The 19,375-nt window shown below is 42.0% G+C and overlaps 1 protein-coding gene across 3 annotated transcripts in view; it reads left to right on the top strand.

Annotated features, from left to right (window-relative positions):
- Positions 1-16,464, top strand: part of ZMAT4 (zinc finger matrin-type 4) — a 163,946-nt gene extending 147,482 nt beyond the window's left edge. For all 3 annotated transcript variants that reach the window (XM_087875870.1, XM_087875872.1, XM_087875869.1), the window contains one exon: positions 15,999-16,464. In XM_087875870.1, coding sequence (XP_087731996.1) covers positions 15,999-16,003 — 5 coding nt within the window. In that variant the 3' untranslated portion in view covers positions 16,004-16,464. The remainder of the gene's footprint in view (positions 1-15,998) is intronic.
- Positions 16,465-19,375: the final 2,911 nt, after the last annotated feature.

Here is a 19,375-nt window from a genome sequence, read left to right as displayed (position 1 = left end):
GTCCATTGGATCGGCCTCCCGACTCTCAGCTGTTTTGCTCTCAGCTGTTTTGCGTGGGCCTCTGCTGCTTGCTACAAGGAGGTAAATTGCTGGGAGCAGATTTTTTTTCTTCTTCTTGTGCTAGCCAAGCTATGCTGAAAATGAAAATGAAAGTAAAGCAGGATGTTTGCTGTTTGCTGCAATGAGGCAAAATTGCTGGGAGGCAGATAGATAGATAGATAGATAGATAGATAGATAGATAGATAGATAGATAGATAGATAGATAGATAGATAGATATTGACTTGACTGACTGACTGACTGACTGACGCAATCAAACATCATAAGTACTGACATACTTTTATTGTAATATTATCTCTTAGGTTTACATATTTTCTCCCCAGGAGATAAAAGGAAAGGAAACTCCAAAACAACCCTGTGAAATAGACTGGGTTGAGACAGTGTGGTTGGCCTAAAGTCTCTTAACCATTTTCCAAGGCTGATTGTGGCCTTAAATCTGGACTGCAGATTTTACCTCCCTTAATCAGCCTTGAAAATTCGCAAATTCTGCTTGACGGAGAATTTTCATCCCGGCTTTCTTCTTGTTTCCCTGGATAAAATCTGCTTGCATTATTCCTCTTGTCTGCAAACCTTGGCTGATGCCTCAAGTCCTTTTGTGAGAAATTTTAGACCACCTCTTCCGAGGGGCAGTTCCAGCTGTTGTGGCCCGTCAGCGGCCTGTGGAGTTAGTAGCTGATTCCGACAGCGAGGAGGCTGATGTGGTGCTGCACCAGCAGCCTGTGCAGCTGGCGCTCGAGTCAGACAATGAGGAGGCTGGAGAAGATGTGGTGGCAGAGGCAGGAATTCAGCCAGGGCCTCCAGAAGGTCCCATAAGTGAAGAGGAAGAAGAGGAGGAGCCTCTTCTCAATGCACGAGCGCGCAGAGCTTTTAAAAGGCAGGAGTGGCTCCTCAGGAGGAGGTCTCCTTGAGAGTAAGGCTTGGGGCTAATTGGCCACTCCCTTAGCCTATTTAAGGAAGGACGACGACTGATGCAATATGCAGGAAACAACTTCATTCATAATCCTTCGCATCTTGATTCCAGAAACGTTTGATTCGGCTCTTGTTTTTCTCTTGTCAGTTTTCCTGCAAATTGCTTCTGGGCATTCTGCCAACCACAGTAAGATTACGGTTATCTGAAATATTGTGCCTCAGAATTGAGTTATTATTCTTTGGATTCTTGTTGGCTGTTAACGAAGTTAAATTAACAGCCCTTGTTCAGAAAAGACTTATTTAAACTGTACTTGTGTTTGAACAACTACTAAGAAAGCTCATGAGTAGTCCTTAATTAGTAAACTAAGGTTTACTAATTATGTGTCCTGCGTTCTTTGGGGTCCGTAGCTGGGGCAGAACACCAGCCAAATCAATGGGGAAGCCAGATTCACTTACCAACCATGTTACCAACTTAACAATGGCGGCGATTCACTAACCATTGTGGCAAGAAGGGTCTTAAAATGGGGGCAAACCTCACTTCACAACTGTCTTGCTTAGCAACAAAAATGTTGTGGTCCATTGTGGACCACAACATGGTCTACAATGGACCACAACAAGTCGCGCGCTACCTGTATTACAGTTCTACTTCTGTATTACAGAAGTGTATTACAATTATGTTTCACATAATTTTACCACCCATTCACTGCGCACTGAAAATGTGAAGCGGCCTGTTGTGGAAACACAACAAACTTCTAAAGTTTCACTCCTTTCCTCTCTCCCCAAACATTTTATTTTTTGTGGGTGATGGATACGCCAAAATTAAAGTTCAAATTGTAACATTTAATAAACAATTCGCTGCTTTTATATTATCGTTTCAAATCGTTAACCATTTTACCTGGCTGGTCTCTGGTTGCATTTAATAACATTATTTTTTTTTTATCCCTCCAACACCCGAAGCGATAAAAGAGGGAGTAAAGAAGAAGATTATTATTTGAGACCTGAAGTTTAGCAAGTTCTATTCTACTTATTCATCGTTTCACACTATTAATATTTTACGGATTATATTTATCTTTTAATGGTGGCCTAGTGGCCCTAGGTAGATGCTGTATTTTCCATCACTAGGGAGGATGCACTCCTTCCAATCTCTTTAGTTTTGTGCCATTTCATGCTAGGCTGTTGAAAAGTACCGCACCACACCGGCTGTCCTAGCTCAACAAAAGATTTGTTCCATTTTTAATCAGTGGTCTTCAGTTGTTATACCAGTTGAATCCCATCACTGCCCGGGTCATCGCAATTCCCATGGAAACCGGGATGTTCCTGAAGCCAGTGATCAGTGCAAAGAGACCCCTCTACAAATGGCATGGCAGCCCTGGGCCCTATTCAGTGGTGGGATTCAAATAATTCAACAACTGGTTCTCTGCCCTAATGACCAGCTTGGTTAGGCTCAGTGGTCATGTGACCGTGTGGGCATGGCCAACTCAACATCACTCACGTGATGCGCTTCGCCTTAGCTGTTACAATGTAATAAGGGTTAAGCCCAGAGGCAGTTTCTGTAAGCAGGGCAATAAAGATTAGGCTAGAAACACCACCAGAATGTTTCCTTCCTGCCTTCCTTACAGGATTAGCCCTGTAAAGTGGAAAAAAAAACAAAATAAGATTTCTTCCAACAACTGGTTCTCGGAACTGCTTAGAAAGTTAACAACCGGTTCACCCGAATAGGTGCGAACTGGCTGAATCCCACCACTGGCCCTATTCTTCCGAAGCATGCTGGTTTTGTTTCGGTTGCAGTCTTTTTCGAACGGGTAGAAAAGACACAAACTTGTTTTGGGAACAGCCTGTTAGACAATGACTCAATCAGTTCAGCTTGTGTCCCAAGCCCCTAATTAAAGTTTTTATCCTTGGCCTCCACAGCAGATGTTCTGAAAGGTCTAAACCCCCCCTCCTTTTTTTTTTTAACGTTAAAGATTGTGGACGTCCTAGTACTTCATAATAACGGTTGCTATTTTGAAACCATTGTGGTATTGCCAAGAATAGCTGACAATCAGCGGGCAGAATGGGACTAGCTTAAGCAAAGCTTCTCTGCTTTGAAGCAGGCTGGCAATAATTGGAATAAAGCAAACTTTTTTTTTCCTTCTTTTTTCAAAAATGTTTGATGAAAACGTTGTGAGTTAGGGTGGGCTCAAAAACAGAACTGGCTCAGCTTTGGGAGATCTCATGTCCTTCATTTGGCTTAATTAAGAGCCTTGGTAGTACAGTGGTCTAAGGCACCCTGTTATTAAGCTGGTTATTAAGACCAGCTGCCTGCAATTACTGCAGGTTCGAATCTCGCCAAGGCTCAAGGTTGACTCAGCCTTCCATCCTTTCTAAGGTAGGTAAATTGAGGACCCAGTTTGTGGGGGCAATAAGCTGACTTTGTATAAATATACAAAAAGGATGAAGGCTATTCCTGAGCACATTGTAAACCGCCCTGAGTCTCCGGAGAAGGGCGGCATATAAATCAAATTAAAAAAAAAATTAAATTAAATTATTTTAGGGAAACACGGTAAGCATCATGAAGCTAGCAGAGAAGCCTGTCCATTTCAATGTCTCATTTCTTTGTAGATGTGTTCTTTTTAAAGAACCTTTTTAAAAAAAAAAAAAAAAGATGGTGCTAAAATATGAATGTGTGCTTGTTTATTTGCCTTTCTCCAAAAATTCCCTTATTTCTAGACCTGAGCTTGCCTCCGTTTACTGGAAAGGATTCTAAATGTCTAGAACCCAAGTTAGAAGACCAAATCCAGAAAATATTCTCTTTGGGTTGGGGTGGGGTGGGGTGCAGAAAGAGGCTACTAAAGGACTTTGCACATTCTACAGTAGTGGCCAAAATTGTGGAAGCCTTTTGGGAACAGTGTATTTTTGAGGATTGCTGGCTAATAACACCACTTTTTTTGTTTTTTTGGAGTTTCAAGATAATCCTATTCCACTGCTGGAATGGCCTGGGAATAGCCCAGACCTTAACCCCATTGAAAATCTAGGGAGCCGACTAAAGAAACTTGGTAGTCAGAAGCAACCCAGACAACAATGGAGAGAGAATGGAAGGAGGAGTAGAGGGATAGATAGGAGAGGAGAAGAGAGGAAGGAGAGAGAGGAACTGAAGAAAGGGAAAAGGAGAGGAAGAAAGGGAGGGGAAATAAGAGTAGGAGAGAAGGTAAGAAGGGAGGTGTGGGGGAAAGGAAGGGGAAGGAGAGAAGGGGAAGGAGGGGAGGAAAGAAGAAAGTAGAAGAGGATAGAAGGGAGGGAAGGGAAAGAGTGGAGAAGGAGAAGAAGGATTGTTGTAAAATAAGGGAGATGAAATGGTAGAAGAGCAATCCTGAAGATACTTAAATTGTTCACTCCATGGGAAGACGTTGTAAGGCCGTCATTCATGCTAAAGGTTACCCAACTAAGGATTAACTGACATGGGGATCATTTTTGTATATCTCGTTTTTTCTACGTGTTTCACTTTTCTTCTGTATACTGTAACTGTATTTCTTGATTAAATTATCTTTCCATTGTTTCCATAATTTTGGCCACTACTGTAGGCTGAAGGTGATCAGGAAATACCTGTGAAACCAAATCTGTTGGGAAAACAAAAAGACAACGCATAGAACAGCCCAATGCACATATTCAGATGTTTCCTTAGGATGGGCTCCAACAGGAGCCCAAAAGCTTGGAAAAATAACCCTTTGGTCCTGGTGACCGAGTCAGATTGGGATCCTGCAACATTATCCTGGAACACATATATTTACTTTCATTCGCAATATTATAGAATTTATTTCTTCGATCATGAGTTGGCAATTGCTGTTAAGCTCTTGTTTCCACCATTTTTAGATACCAAGACTTCCTCAAAAGGCTACAGACAGACAGAGCCTCTGCACATCTTTGAATCTTTATCACTGATCTCACGCAAAAGTGGCTTCAGAAGCTTTGGTCACCACGATGTAAAAAAAGATATGGACACTCTAGAAAGAGTGCAGAGAAGAGCAACCAAGATGATTAGAGTACTGGAGGCTAAAACATATAGAGAAGGTTGCAGGAACTGGGTATGTCTAGTTTGATGAAAAGAAGGACCAAGGGAGACATGTTAGCAATCTTCCAATATCTCAGGGGCTGCCCCAAAGAAGAGGGAGTCATTCTCCAAAGCACCTGAAGGCAGGAGAAGAATCAATGGGTGGAAACTAATCAAGGAGAGAAGCAACCTAGAACTAAGGAGAAATTTCCTGACCGTTAGAACAATTAATCGGTGGAACAACTTGACTCCAGAAGTTGTGAATGCTCCAACACTGGAGATTTTTAAGAAGATGTTGGATAACCATTTGTCTGAAGTGGTGTAGGGTTTCCTGCCTAAACTGGGGGTTGGACTAGAAGACCTCCAAGGTCCCTCCTTCCAACTCTGTTATTCTAAGCTGAAAGATTCTGTGAAGAACTTGTACATCTGAAGGCTGAAGCACAGCTTTCAAAATATTAGGAAATTAAGTAAAAAGTGAACCGGCGAAATACTGAAAATGCAAGTCATACTTCTTCCCCTCAAAGCCCATACATTATGAGAATTGAAGCCCAATTCTCACCAGACAACTTTTGGGTGTCTCCATAACTTCACAATGCTATGAGGGCATGGAAGAACTCACGCATTTCCGAAAATGAATAGAATGGGTTTGTTTTCCTTCATTCTGGCCAATTTGACCTTCCATGGAGTCACATGGAATGAATTTCAAATCTTCTTTCAGCCCGTTCTGTGCCAAAATTATTTGACAGCCCTATTCAAGGGATTTTGAGAAAGTTTAATCATCCTGATAATGACTGAAAAGTTAAGATTTTTTTTCTTTCTTTAGAAGATCACTCTATAATCATCGAAAATGTATTCTCCAGTTCAGGCCTGGAGATTTAACAGGGGCTGGTGTGAGAAATTGCACAAAAACAGTTGGTTTTATTTAGACTTTGTGGCACAGATGCCTAATTGGAGCTGGTATGTATTAACATAAGCTGTTTTGTCAGTCCAAGAACTGAGCTAATCATAATATTAGATCTGGTGTGCTGAAGAAAATATCATGTCCTTCTATGACTGCATCTGTAGTTCACCTTGGTTGTGTTTGGAGTAAACCGCTTGCAAAAGATAGATTTGATGTATGATTGCTTTAGTGTGGCAGTTTTGGGTTCAGAAAATCATAGTTAATCTCTGGCAGTTCCAGTTAAAGGAATTAGGTAGGAACAGGGGTGAAATTCAGCAGGTTCTGGAGAACTGGTAGCGGAAATTTTGAATAGTTCGGAGAACCGGCAAATACCACCTCTGGCTGGCCCCAGAGTGGAGTGGGAATGGAGATTTTGCAATATCCTTCCCCCAGAAGTGGGGTGGAAATGGAGATTTTGCAATATCCTTCCCCCAGGAGTGGGGTGGGAATGGAAATTTTGCAATATCCTTCCCCCAGGAGTGGGGAGCGAATGGAGATTTTGCAGTATCCTTCCCCTGTCACACTCACCAAGCCACACCCACCAAGCCACACCACGCCCACCAAGCCACGCCTACAGAACCAGTAGTAAAACAATTGGATTTCACCACTGGGTAGGAATGATCCTTTTGCTCTAATATTTTGGAGAACCACTTCCATCTAGATCAGTGGGAGATCAGGATTGCTCAACTATTCTGGACCATGGTTATACTGGGTGTTTGAAGGGATAGCAGGGACTAGTAAGGAGTGGACAGGGCCAGGATGAAAGTTAAATTTTATTTCATTGGATTTGAATCAAAGTTAAAATAACATCAAATACGGGTTATATGAATACTCCCCATCTTTCTATTTAAGCATTCATCCTTCCCCATATTTCATATTTAATTTGGGAGTCATTTTTGAAGTACCTTTCAAAATTTGCAGACTTGCAAGATGACCTCAGCATTTTGAGACACTCCAGACAAGAAGCACGACCAAGAGTACTAGCTTGTACTACTACTCTTCCTCCTTCCTTCCAAGGTCATCCCCACATACTATTACCAACCATGTGTTTAGGACTAGCTTTAGAAGGGTCCAGGGGCAATGATGGCTCAGCAGGTAAAGGTGCTGAGCCTGTCAACTGAAAAGCTGACAGCCCAGGTTTAAGACCCGAATGCCACATGATGGGGTGAGTTCCCATTACTTGCCCCAGCTAGCAGTTCGAAAGCATGCAAATGCGTGTAGATAAATAGGTACCACTGTGGTGGGAAGGTAATAGCGTTCTGCGCATCTCATCATATAGTCTCGCAATGCTCTGACGAATGCCCTAATTAACTCATGAGTCTCAAACCAAGTTTCAAAAGAAATCCAGTTATTTATTAGGAGCAACATGTCGGCAGCTTCCCAAGAGTAGTCAACTCTGCTGCATGTAATTTACGGCTCAGCTATGACCCTGTTTCCCCTCTCCTCTCAGTCTGTGTCATAAATCACATTCTCCAACCGAGGCACTTTCATGGGCTGTAGAAACCACACCTCACAAACTGGCTCTGGTAATCTGAGATCCAACCTTGGAGGAAGGTATGTGTGGCATGTGCTGCTGAACTGCTCCGACAGATCTTCCCCCTTTCTGCCCATGACAACTAGAGAGCAGACCAGAAATTCTTTGCGAGTTGACATAGTCATGCCGGCCACATGACCACAGAAATGTCTTTGGACAATGCTGCCTCCCTCGGCTATGAAATGGAAATGAGCACCACTCTCTAGAGCCAGTCCTTGACGGGACAAGGGAAATCTTTACCTTTACCTTTTAGAAGGGCACGTTTAACCCCAGGACCTCAAATTGTTGCTGTTCAGTTGCTAAGTCGAACTGATTCTAAGTTGTGTCCGACATTTTGTGACCTCATGGACTAGCATATCAGGCCTCCCTGCCTTCCACTGTCTCCTAGAGTTTGGCCAAATTGTACCTGCCTGCTTTTGATGGGTCACTTCAGCTGGTTTCTCCCTCTGGGAGCTGAAGTTTCCTGAAAAAATGGATGTGTCCAACTTCTCAATCCCATTCCTGGCTGGCCCCCCTCACCCCGCCCTTCCCTTCCCAGGAATCTCCACACAGCCCGTGTTGGATGCAGGTAAGTGCAGGGCTCGTGTGGAGGCTTGGGGAGGGTGAAAAATGGGCCTACCAGAAGTTCAGGAAGGCCGGAAACGGGCCTATTTCCGGCCTCCCGAGGGCCTCCGGAGCCTGAGGAGGCCATTTTCGCCCTCCCAGAGGCTCGAGAAAAGCCTCTGGAGCCCAGGGAGGGCAAAAACGCCTCCCCCCACCGTGTACAGGAGGCCGACTAGGCCACACCTACCATGGCCACGCCCACCCAGCAACTGGTCAGAGAACCCCTTGCTAAAAATTTTGAAGCCCATCCGTGGTTTCATCCACTTTTTTTACGTATCTAATAGAGATTCATATATATATTTTTTCCCCACAGTTAGTCTTCCATTGAGTTCCGGGAAATGTTATTAAAGCACCAAGGCCATAAAGCACATCTGTCCCAAATTTAGGGCTAATCTGAATTGTTTTAACATTTATTAATAGTTATGTGTTTATTCTGCATGTTTTCTGCTTCATGCTGGGAACCATCTGAAATATGAAGGAGGAAAATGGTCTGTAACGTAATCAACATCCTAGCAGATGAATAATTATCAAAGCTAGTTGGGATTTAACGGCATTTTAATTTATCACTCTTTGCCTCCTAAAAGAATCTGAATAATTATCCTTCCTCCAGAAAGGGAGGATATTATAACGTTTCTGTCAGGAGATTTAAATTTCTCATCTTCCCTTTTCAGCCTAAGCAGAAAATAGCCATGTTAATCGTAGTTAGAATATCATTAAGACTTTTTATTTGTTTTGCTTCGGAGTGAATAAAATGGTGTCCGCCCAACTCAACATGCAACATTTGAGCTGTTTTTGTGTTGCGCTGAAAACACCATTGCTACACTCACACAGCATGCCATGTTCCCCCAGCCCCCCACCCCAATAAACTATATTCCAGATTAATGATGGTTAATCGATATTCCTGCCAGATGTTCCCTGAGTTCTCGCAATATGTCGACTCATGAATCATCAACCGCCTGAATTGATTTTCATTTTTTCTTTTTTTGCATTTTGCATTTTGGGCCAACCTAGCCTCCTTCTTATTGTTCATCATTTAGAGAAGAAAAGCAAAGCCAGAATTTAGACCTTGTCACATATTGCAGTGAGCCGTGCCTTATTTAACCATTGTTTATTACCAGCTGCCCTGGATTAAGTTTGCACATTGCACACTGCATGATAAATGTAGGTGGTTTTCCTTCATCCCGCTAATTACAGCAAAAAAGCATAGCCTTTAAATACGGTATATGATCTTTTAAATGAGTGCAATTGAGGGTATATAAACTTCCGAATCTGCTCATGTATATCCATACTGGCTGATAGGTCCTTTACTCATGTGGTCCTGGAATTCAAAAGTTATTTATTTATTTATTTATTTATTTATTTATTTATTTACTTACTTACTTACTTACTTACTTACTTACTTACTTACTTACTTACTTACTTATTTACTTACTTATTTACTTACTTGCTTGCTTATTTATTTATTTACTTATTTACTTACTTATTTGTTTACTTATTTATTTACTTATGTATTTATTTAATATGAGCCGAGGTGGCACAGTGGTTAGGGTGCAGTACTGCAGCTACTTCAGCTGACTGCTAGTTCAGCAGATCAGCGGATCAAATCTCACCGGCTCAAGGTTGACTCAGCCTTTCATCCTTCCGAGGTGGGTAAAATGAGGACCGAGATTGTTAGGGGGCAATATGCTATTTAGTATACTGTCGATTGTTGTAAGCTGCCCAGAGTCCTCGGAGAGTGGGCGGCATAGAAATATGAATAATAACAATAACAATAACAATAATAATAATTTACTTATTTATTTATTTACTTATTCATTTACATTCATTCATTCATTCATTCGTTTGTTTGTTTGTTTGTTTATTAGCTTTATATTGCCGCCTATTTGCACATGGCGACTCAAGGTGGCTTACAAGAATATAAAAACATCATATAAAAACAATAAAGAGTCGACTCAAGAGTAAAGCCACAGGTGGACAGTGAGTGGCCCCTCCCCAGAGGGAATAAAAGAGGAGCAAAAGGGGAGTGGAGCTTTCAGGAGACAATTAGTTTGGTTAATTGGTTCGGGACTCTCCAAGACTCCTTGCCAGGTTTTGAAGATATCAGCCTGGCAGCTCTCCAAGCTGGATAAGGTCTGTGACTGTCAATTCTCCCTTGAAAGACTTTGCTGGATGTGAACGAGAGGAATTCACAGTAACTTAATAAAAAGGGGTTTTTGTCGGGATAAGGAGTCTGCTTCATGCTCTTGGGAAGCCTAGGTGAGAACAGTGCCATCAATTAGGTGCCATCAAGTTGTTCTTGATTCTTCATGACTGCATAGATCTGCCCCCCAAGATGCTCCTTCAGGTCTTCCAGTGATGAACCCATCACTGCTTTCGTCCAAGTCTTCCTGTTCTACTTCTGTTCGATTCTGCAGTATCCCCAATGTAGCATTAGCAAAAGAAAGCATCTTTGATTGTATCCAGAGTATTTTTCCTATATGTGTGTACCAGGGATGAAATCCAACAGGTTCAAACAGGTTCTGGAGAACCGGTAGCGGAAATTTTGAGTAGTTTGGAGAACTGGCAAATACCACCTCTGGCTGGCCACAGAGTTGGGTGGGAATGAAGATTTTGCCATATCCTTCCTCCAGGAGTTGGGAGGAAATGGGGATTTTGCAGTATCCTTCCCCTGGAGTGGGGTGGGAATGGGGATTTTGCAGTATCCTTCCCCTGGAGTGGGGTGGGAATGGGAATTTTGCAGTATCCTTCCCCTGGAGTGGGGTGGGAATGGGGATTTTGCAGTATCCTTCCCCTGGAGTGGGGTGGGAATGGGGATTTTGCAGTATCCTTCCCCTGGAATGGGGTGGGAATGGGGATTTTGCAGTATCCTTCCCCTGGAGTGGGGTGGGAATGGGGATTTTGCAGTATCCTTTCCCTGGAGTGGGGTGGGAATGGGGATTTTGCAGTATCCTTCCCCCAGGAGTGGGGAGGGAATGGGAATTTTGCAGTATCCTTCCCCTGGAGCGGGGTGGGAATGGAGATTTTGCAGTATCCTTCCCCTGCCATGCCCATCAAGCCACGCCCATAGAACCGGTAGGGAAAAATTTTGGATTTCACCCCTGGTGTGTACTTAGGCCAATGTGCAGGAACACAACACACTGCTGGTGCTTCTCAGGCTTTTGTTTTGTGTTCTGTGCTTGAGTAAACACCACACAGAAGAGACCTAAATGCTACAACCTGAGACTTGTTTGACATTTGGTGCAACATTGTGTTAGCGCAGTCACCCAACCGATTTGCTTTCCGTTGTATTGGATTTTAACCTGCCGTTTTAAGCAGGTTAAACATATGCAGTCCCAGCAAAAGGTTTATCACACACATTACATGCTAGGCTGGTTCTTTGTTCGGGAATGATGAAACAAATCAGCATTATTTCCTTTCTAAGATTCTAATGCTCTTGAGATCACTTCGCTGTCATGTCGGATTTTCTTCTCTGAAAGTAAGAGAAGATTGCAGGCAGATGAAATGAAGGAAGGGGGGGAATTCTTTACCGGTATGTGGAAGAACTAGTTTGGTCTAGCGGTTAAAACACCAGGTTAGAAACAAGGAAGCTGTGAGTTCTAGTCCCCATTTACAGTCAGCCTGAAAGCTGGTTGGGTGTTGTGAGCTGTTGGCAGCTGGCCCCTTCGGCAGCCAAATCAGAGGAGGAGGAGGCGTGGGAGTCAGGACCAGCATCAAGGCAACCTGAGAGGTCCAAGGGGGAAGAGGGAATGGAGCTGTCAGAGAGAGAGAGAAAGAGAGAGGCAGAGCCTGGGCCGTCCATCAACCCTCAGATGGAGAGTCAACAGCTCCCAGCTGTGGAGGTGGCTGATGAGGAAGAGGAGGAACAGCTGGGTCCAGTGCCTGACATGTGGATGCACAGAATGCAGAGGAGAGGAGAGCAGTGGAAATCTATGGGCCGGTCCTTGGGATGGAAGAGCCACCTCTGTTAGCAAAGACCCACCCTAGCTCTGGGGATAAAAGGCAGGGGGCAGAGATGAATAGGTGTGTTGTCATGTTTGGGAGCTGGGTCAAAACACTGGGGGAGACTTGGGCCAGTCACTCTCTCTAGGTCCAACCTACCTCACAGGGGAAAATAGGAGAAGGAAGGTGTATTAGGTATGTTCTCTGCCTTGGGTTATTTATAAAAGTAAGAAAGGACGGATATAAATAAAGAAAAACAAAGGATAGACCTTGATTTATTATTCCTCTTCTTAGTGTGTTCCGATATATCAGTCTGAGATCTCCGTCCAGTAGTTTGACTTCAGTTCCCAACTTTCCGTAGTGCCATTAATTTTGTTAGGCAGAATTCAAGAGGAATGAGGTAAAGAGCAGGTTGAACTATGGCAATGTTCCTCAACCTTAACCACTTGAAGAAATGTGGACTTCAACTTCCAGAATTATTCCCCATCCAGCAAAGCCATCTGTGGAATTCCAGGAGTTGAAGTCCACACCTTTTCAAGTGGTTAAGGTTGAAAAAACACTGAACTATGGAATAATAAAGAAGGGAATTGGATAAGAATGCTGCATCTTAGGAAAAGCTACCCTGTTTCTCGCCTGGACTACTGCAATGCTCTCTACATGGGGCTCCCCTTGAGGAGCACCCGGAGGCTCCAGCTGGTCCAGAATGCGGCTGCGTGGGTGGTTATGGGAGCGGCATGGGGCTCCCATGTGACCCCCTTTCTATGCGAGCTGCACTGGCTCCCGGTGGTCTTCCGGGTGCGCTTCAAGGTTTTGGTTACCACCTTTAGAGCGCTCCATGGCATTGGACCGGGGTATTTACGAGACCGCCTTCTGCTACCAATAGCCTCTCACCGACCAGTACGCTCCCATAGAGAGGGGCTTCTCAGGCTGCCGTCGGCCAAATAGTGTTGACTGGCGGCCCCCAGGGGGAGAGCCTTCTCTGTGGGGGCACCTACCATCTGGAACGAGCTCCCCCCGGAGATACGGAGGATCCCGGATCTGCGCACGTTTCGTTGTGCTCTCAAAACATTTTTTATTTCAGCAGGCTGGCCTGGCCTAACTCTCCCTTTTAAATTTTTAAATCGTTTTAATCTGTTTTATAAATTGGGTGTTTTAAATTTGTTTTCGGCCAAAATATTTAATAATTTTAATGGACTTTTAATGTTTGTATTATCTGTATTTTATCTTGGCTGTTCACTGCCCTGAGTCCTCCGGGAGTAGGGCGGTATAGAAATTTGATAGATAGATAGATAGATAGATAGATAGATAGATAGATAGATAGATAGATAGATAGATAGATAGATAAATAAATAAATAAATAATTTCTCCGGAAATAAAACCCAACTGGAAAATAAACCCTAGCATGTTTTTTCAGGATGCTCGAAATATAAGCCCTACCCCCAAAATAAGGCCCAGTTAAGACTGTCAGCCAGATGGGTGCATTTAATACCATATTTCCCCCCAAAATAAGACCTAACCGGAAAATAAGCCCTAATGCGTATTTTGGAGCAAAAATTAATATAAGACCCAGTCGGGCCCTCAAAACCTTTTTATTTCATCAAGTCGGGCTGGCCTAATCTCTGCAATTGTGTATTTTAATTTGGATTTTTAATGGGGGATTTTAACTGTCGGGCCAACATGTTTAATTTATTTTTAAATTGTTTTTAAATTTTGTATTTGATGTTTTTTACTTCTGTTTACCGCCCTGAGTCCTTCGGGAGAAGGGTGGTATATAAATTCAAATATTAAATTAAATTAAATTATTTTCAGGGAAACACGGTAAGCATCATGAAGCTAGCAGAGAAGGATGGTTTTGGCTTCTTCCCATTTCTCATTCAGCCTGTCCGTTTCAATGTCTCATTTCTTTGTAGATGTGTTCTTTTTAAAGAACCTTTAAAAAAAAAAAAAGATGGTGCTAAAATATGAATGTGTGCTTGTTTATTTGCCTTTCTCCAAAATGTGAGTTTGCCTGGCAACAGCGGTGTGCATTTTTTCTGCCCACTAAGTTCACAGATATATGGATTTCTGTGCAGAGTTTTTCTCCAGTGTATTTTTTTAAATTAGCATTACTGATGAAATGCATTGCAACATTAGGAGAAATATGAATTTCAGTAACTGGTAGAGACAATTCAAAAATATTCAAGGGATGATATAATTTATGATAAATTACTAGAACAAACAAAGAAAGACTTAGAAAAATGGGAAAATTTACACATTTCATTTCTAGGAAGAATTTTGGCTATCAAAATGATCATATTACCTAAATTTTTATATTTGTTTCAGGTCACCCCAATTAAAATAGATAAACCATTTTTTGAAAAGCTGAATAAAATAACATCTAAATTTATATGGCAAGGGAAAAGGCCACGAATAAAATTTAAGCTGCTTCAGGATACAAAAGATAGAGGAGGAGCTGCACTCCCTGACTGGGAGGTATATTACCAAGCAGCAGTACTATCGTGGGTCAAAGATTGGATAGAATTAAAGGACTCTAGAATTTTAACAATTGAGGGACACGAACTCCAAACTGGCTGGCACTCCTTTATGTGGGATGAGAAATACAAAACATGTTCATATTTTAAAAGACACACAATAAGAAACTCATTATTACAAATTTGGCTTAAAATTAAAAAACAACATTATATGAAGATACCAAATTGGCTAGCACTGGCAGAATCAATTAGGCACCCAAATTTAACAGATAAGACAAAAATAATTAGATATAAAGATATAATTAACTATCAAGGCAAATTAAAGACAAAACAACAATTGGAGACAGATTTACACAGAGAAATAGACTGGTGGACTTATACTCAAATACAATCCAAATACAGAGAACATATAAAAACATATGAAATTTATAATCAAAAACAAGAAATAGATAAAATTATATTAGATTCAGAAAATAAATTAATTAGTAGAATTTACAAATTTCTTCTACGCTATAAATTGGAAGAAGAGACAGTCAAAGAAACGATGATTAAGTGGGCTCAAAACATCAAACACACAATATCTTTGGAAAAATGGGAAAAGTTCTGGCAGGTAAACCTAAATTTAACGAAAGCAACGGCGTACAAGGAAAACCAACTGAAAATGTTTTATCGGTGGCATATGTCTCCAACCAGATTTGCAAAAATACAACCTAAAAATAGCCCGATTTGTTGGAAGTGCAAAAAGGCACAAGGGACTTTCTATCATTTATGGTGGACGTGCCCGGCAGCAAAGAAAATTTTGGTCTAACATCAAAAAATGGTTGGAACAAATAACAAAAACACAGATTGAAAAAGAACCAGAAACATTTCTATTAGGAATCTTTAACAAATCATATCCTAAGGATATCAAATATCTCACAATTCACATATTAACTGCTGCAAGAATAACCTACGCAAAAAATTGGAAGCAGGAAAAAACACCAAGTGAAACAGAAGTAATAGGAAAAATTTTAGAATGCGCTGAAATGGATAGGTTAACCAAAGAATTACAAGAAAGAGAAGAATCAGACTATTATAAAATATGGAATAATTGGTATAATTGGTTAAAAATCAGAAATATACAAAAAATATAGGGGGAAATATTACCGATTTAAAAATATATATATAATAAAAAATGTTATTAGATTAAGGAGAGGTGAAGGAATATATCATAAGTAGAATTGTAGAACGTCACTCTGAAAAAATGCTTAAGAGGAAATTATACTCTTTTTGTGTATATGTTGTATAAATGTTTGTTGTGTATATGTTACGTATGTCTTTTTTAATATTTATATTCAATAAAAACTACTTTAAAAAAAATATTCAAGGGAGAAAGTTTGCTTGCTAATGTGAATGAAGTAGTTTTCTCTCCTTTGCTAGAGGTAAATAGGGCACTGACTAGAAACTTGGCATTCCAGAATAAAAAAACTTCTCACTAATGCGAAGGTCATCCTTTCTTTCTTTCTTTTTTTTTCCAGCCTGAAGAATCAGTAGACAATCATGCAAGAACGGAGTTCAACCTCTAATACTTCTTCAAAAACCAGCCCTTACACAGGGAAAGATGCTTTCTTGGACAATGAGCACTTCCTATGTGACATCATACATGTTTAGCTAATCTTTGCTTTGAGCAACGAACGGATTTTACTTTTTATTTTTATTTTGTGGTGAGTAAGAAGATTCAGGAGGATTTTTTTATACCCTTTAGAGACAGAGTCTATATATATTCGACATAAAATCGAGAGTACGTTTTAAATTGTAAGATATATATATCATCCATCTTCGGAGGCCAATGGAATAAAATATTTTTTTTCTTTTTTTTTTCATATTTATTCTCAGATTTCTTCAGAGAGTTATAAGATCCTATGAAATTATCTATAATTGTGATGTAAGTAACAAGTCTTCAAAAAAAAAGAAAAGAAAGAAATAAACTTGATATCTTCACCATACTCCTGAATGATTTTTTTTATCATCCAAATAGAGTGGGAGAGCAAGAAGAGTGAAAAACATTACTCCTGAGGAGTGAAAAACATTACTCCTGTGGGCTGCTGAGGGTTCGGGAGAACCTCTAGCTAAGATTCTGTGCAGTTCGGAAAAATCCCAAATCCTACTCCTGGCTGGCCCTGCCCACCCTGCCCCTCCCCTCCCAGGAGTCCCCACGCGGACTGTTTTGGATGCAGGTAAGTACAGGGCACACGCAGAGGCTCAGGGAGGGTGAAAAATGGACCTACCAGAAGTTCAGGAAGGCCAGAAACGGGCCTTCAGAGGGCCTCTGGAGCTCAGGGAGGCCGTTTTCGCCCTCCCGGAGGCTCGAGAAAAGCCTCCAGAGCCTGGGGAGGGCAGAAACGCCCCCACCCACGCGCCGTGGTGCAGGAGGCCAACTAGACCACACCCACCATGGCCACGCCCACCCAGCAACTGGGCAAAGAACCCCTTGCTAAAAATTTTGAAGCCCACCCCTGCTCCTGAGGAATGTAGAATTAATTATTTCTTCCAATATTTGATTTCCAGTACAGTTACCCCCAAAAAAACAAAAGGAAAACAAAATAGGACACGTTTCCAGCAGCTCAGTTACGTTTCTCTTAAGAGTGAATCAAAGTAGTGAGTTACAATGGAGTCAAAGTGAAAAGGAATTTCAGGAAAACTTTAATCTATGAAAAAAAAAATTAATAGAACAATTCTCTGGTTTCCAAAACCCAAAACTGAGCTTCTTGAGAAGCAATGTTGAGTGTCCCTTCTTGAATCTTTGGAAGAAGAACTTGGTTGATGGAGAAGAGAAAATATACCGCCCAGTTTTGTCACAGGTTCTTTCTTTACATGAACGGAAGCCTCGATGTTTGCCAGGTTTTGTGAGATGCAAAATTATATGGAGACATGCTAAAAAGAAGTCCAAAAGTGCAGCAGCTGATAATAAACTTGACTTAAAAGCCAGTTGGAAGGCATAAAGTAATAGCCACATCATCAGCATCTAGCAAACTGGAAAAGTTGAGCTGTCAAATGGGGAGGATGGAAATCTGATTTATGTAATATTTTGGTCATAGAGTGCCCACCCAGAGCTACACACGGATGGACACACACACACAAACTACAGTTGATCTTAGCCAAAAGGCTGAGAAATGATTTTTTTAAAAAAATTTGATTTATATGCCGCCCTTCTCCGGAGACTCAGGGCGGCTTACAATGTGTTAAGCAATATATTATATTATTAATATAATAGTTGAATATGTTGGTCATCCATATACATAACTATATAACCCCTTTCTGAGTCCTTGGGTTTTGTATTTTACTCTTAGGATGGATAGGAAGTCCTCCACTTATGACCACAATTGAGCCCAACATTTCTGTTGCTATGTGAGACATTTGTTAAGTGAGTTTTGCCCCATTTTATGACCCTTCCTGCCACGGTTGTTAAGTGAATCCGGCTTCCCCATTGACTTTGCTTGCAAAAGGGGATCGCATGACACTGCAATGTCGACTGGCAGCCCCTAGGGGGAGAGCCTTCTCTGTGGGGGCACCTACGATCTGGAACGAGCTCCCCCCGGAGATACGGAGGATCCCGGATCTGCGCACCTTCCGTTGTGCAATTAAGACTTTTTTATTTCATCAAGCCGGCCTGGCCTAAATTTTCTCCCCTTTTTAAATGTAAATTTTAAATTTTAATTTGTTTTTAAATTATGAGGTATTTTAAATTTGTTCAGCCAAATTATTTAATTCGTTTTTATTCTATTTTAAAGTTTTGTATTTATGTATTTTATCCTGTGGCTGTTCACCGCCCTGAGTCCTTCGGGAGTAGGGCGGTATAGAAATTTAAATAAATAAATAAATAAATGTCGTAAACGTGAGCCAGTGGCCAAGTGTCTGAATTTTGATGACATGACAACGGTCGTAAGTGTGAAAAATGGTCCTAAGTCACTTTTTCAGGGCCGTTTGTAACTTCAAACGGTCACTAAACAAACCGTCGTAAGTCAAGGAGTTACCTGTCTTAGCACCAAGTTCCTGAATACACAAAGTAAACTTCCAGTGGATGAATTCTTAACATTTGTTCCCTATCAGTGCTCTCAAAATGGCATCACCTTTAAAATCTCGAGATGATCACATATGCTGTAAGTTTATATGTTTCCGTTAAATCAGGAATGTCAAACTCGATTTCATTGAGGGCCGCATCAGGGTTGTGTTTGATCTTGGGGGGGAGCTGGGAGGGCGTGGCCAGTGTGGGTGTGGCCAGCACGACGTCACTTGTGTCGGGGACACCTGTGGTGGCCCAAGCGCTCTATCTGTTTCCGGCTGCGACAGCCTCCTGCAACCCGCTGACAGCAAAAACAGAGCTCGGGAGCCCCCTCCCAGGCTCCGTTTGCAGCTGTTTTCACTGGCAGAAGGCTGCAGGAGGCCGTCGAGGCCGAAAAAGGGACTCGGGAGCCCATTTTCACTGGCAGAGCACCCAGGCCGCCACAGGCACCCCCAACATGAGTGATGTCATCCTGGCCATGCCCACCACCCTGGCCACGCCCACCCCAACCCCCCAAGGTTAAACAGAACCCTGATGCGGCCCTCAGTGAAATCGAGTTTGACACCCCTGCTCTAGCTGAAAATGGAAAGCTCCATTTTCTCTGGCAGAGGCATTTCGGGCCGGTCCTTCGCTGTTTCCAGGATGGCCCCACAGGCCAAATCTAAGCACCCTGTGGGCCTTGGTTTTGACACGCCTGCATTAAATGGGGTAAAACTAAACAAAACGACGAGAACAAACCATCTCCCCTCTTCCTTCCCCCTCCCCCCTTCATTGTCTCCTCTGTTCAGGTGGCCTTGAGAATTTGTTTTGTCACTCTGCCAATCTCCCGCCCCTTCCCCTTCTTTTGACAGT

This window comes from Pantherophis guttatus, chromosome 9, assembly GCF_059756535.1.
Source record: "Pantherophis guttatus breed Tessera chromosome 9, ASM5975653v1, whole genome shotgun sequence".
In the NCBI taxonomy this organism is placed as follows: domain Eukaryota; kingdom Metazoa; phylum Chordata; class Lepidosauria; order Squamata; family Colubridae; genus Pantherophis; species Pantherophis guttatus.
The sequence above is the reverse complement of the archived record's forward strand: the minus strand, read 5'-3'. Positions and strand labels throughout refer to the sequence as shown.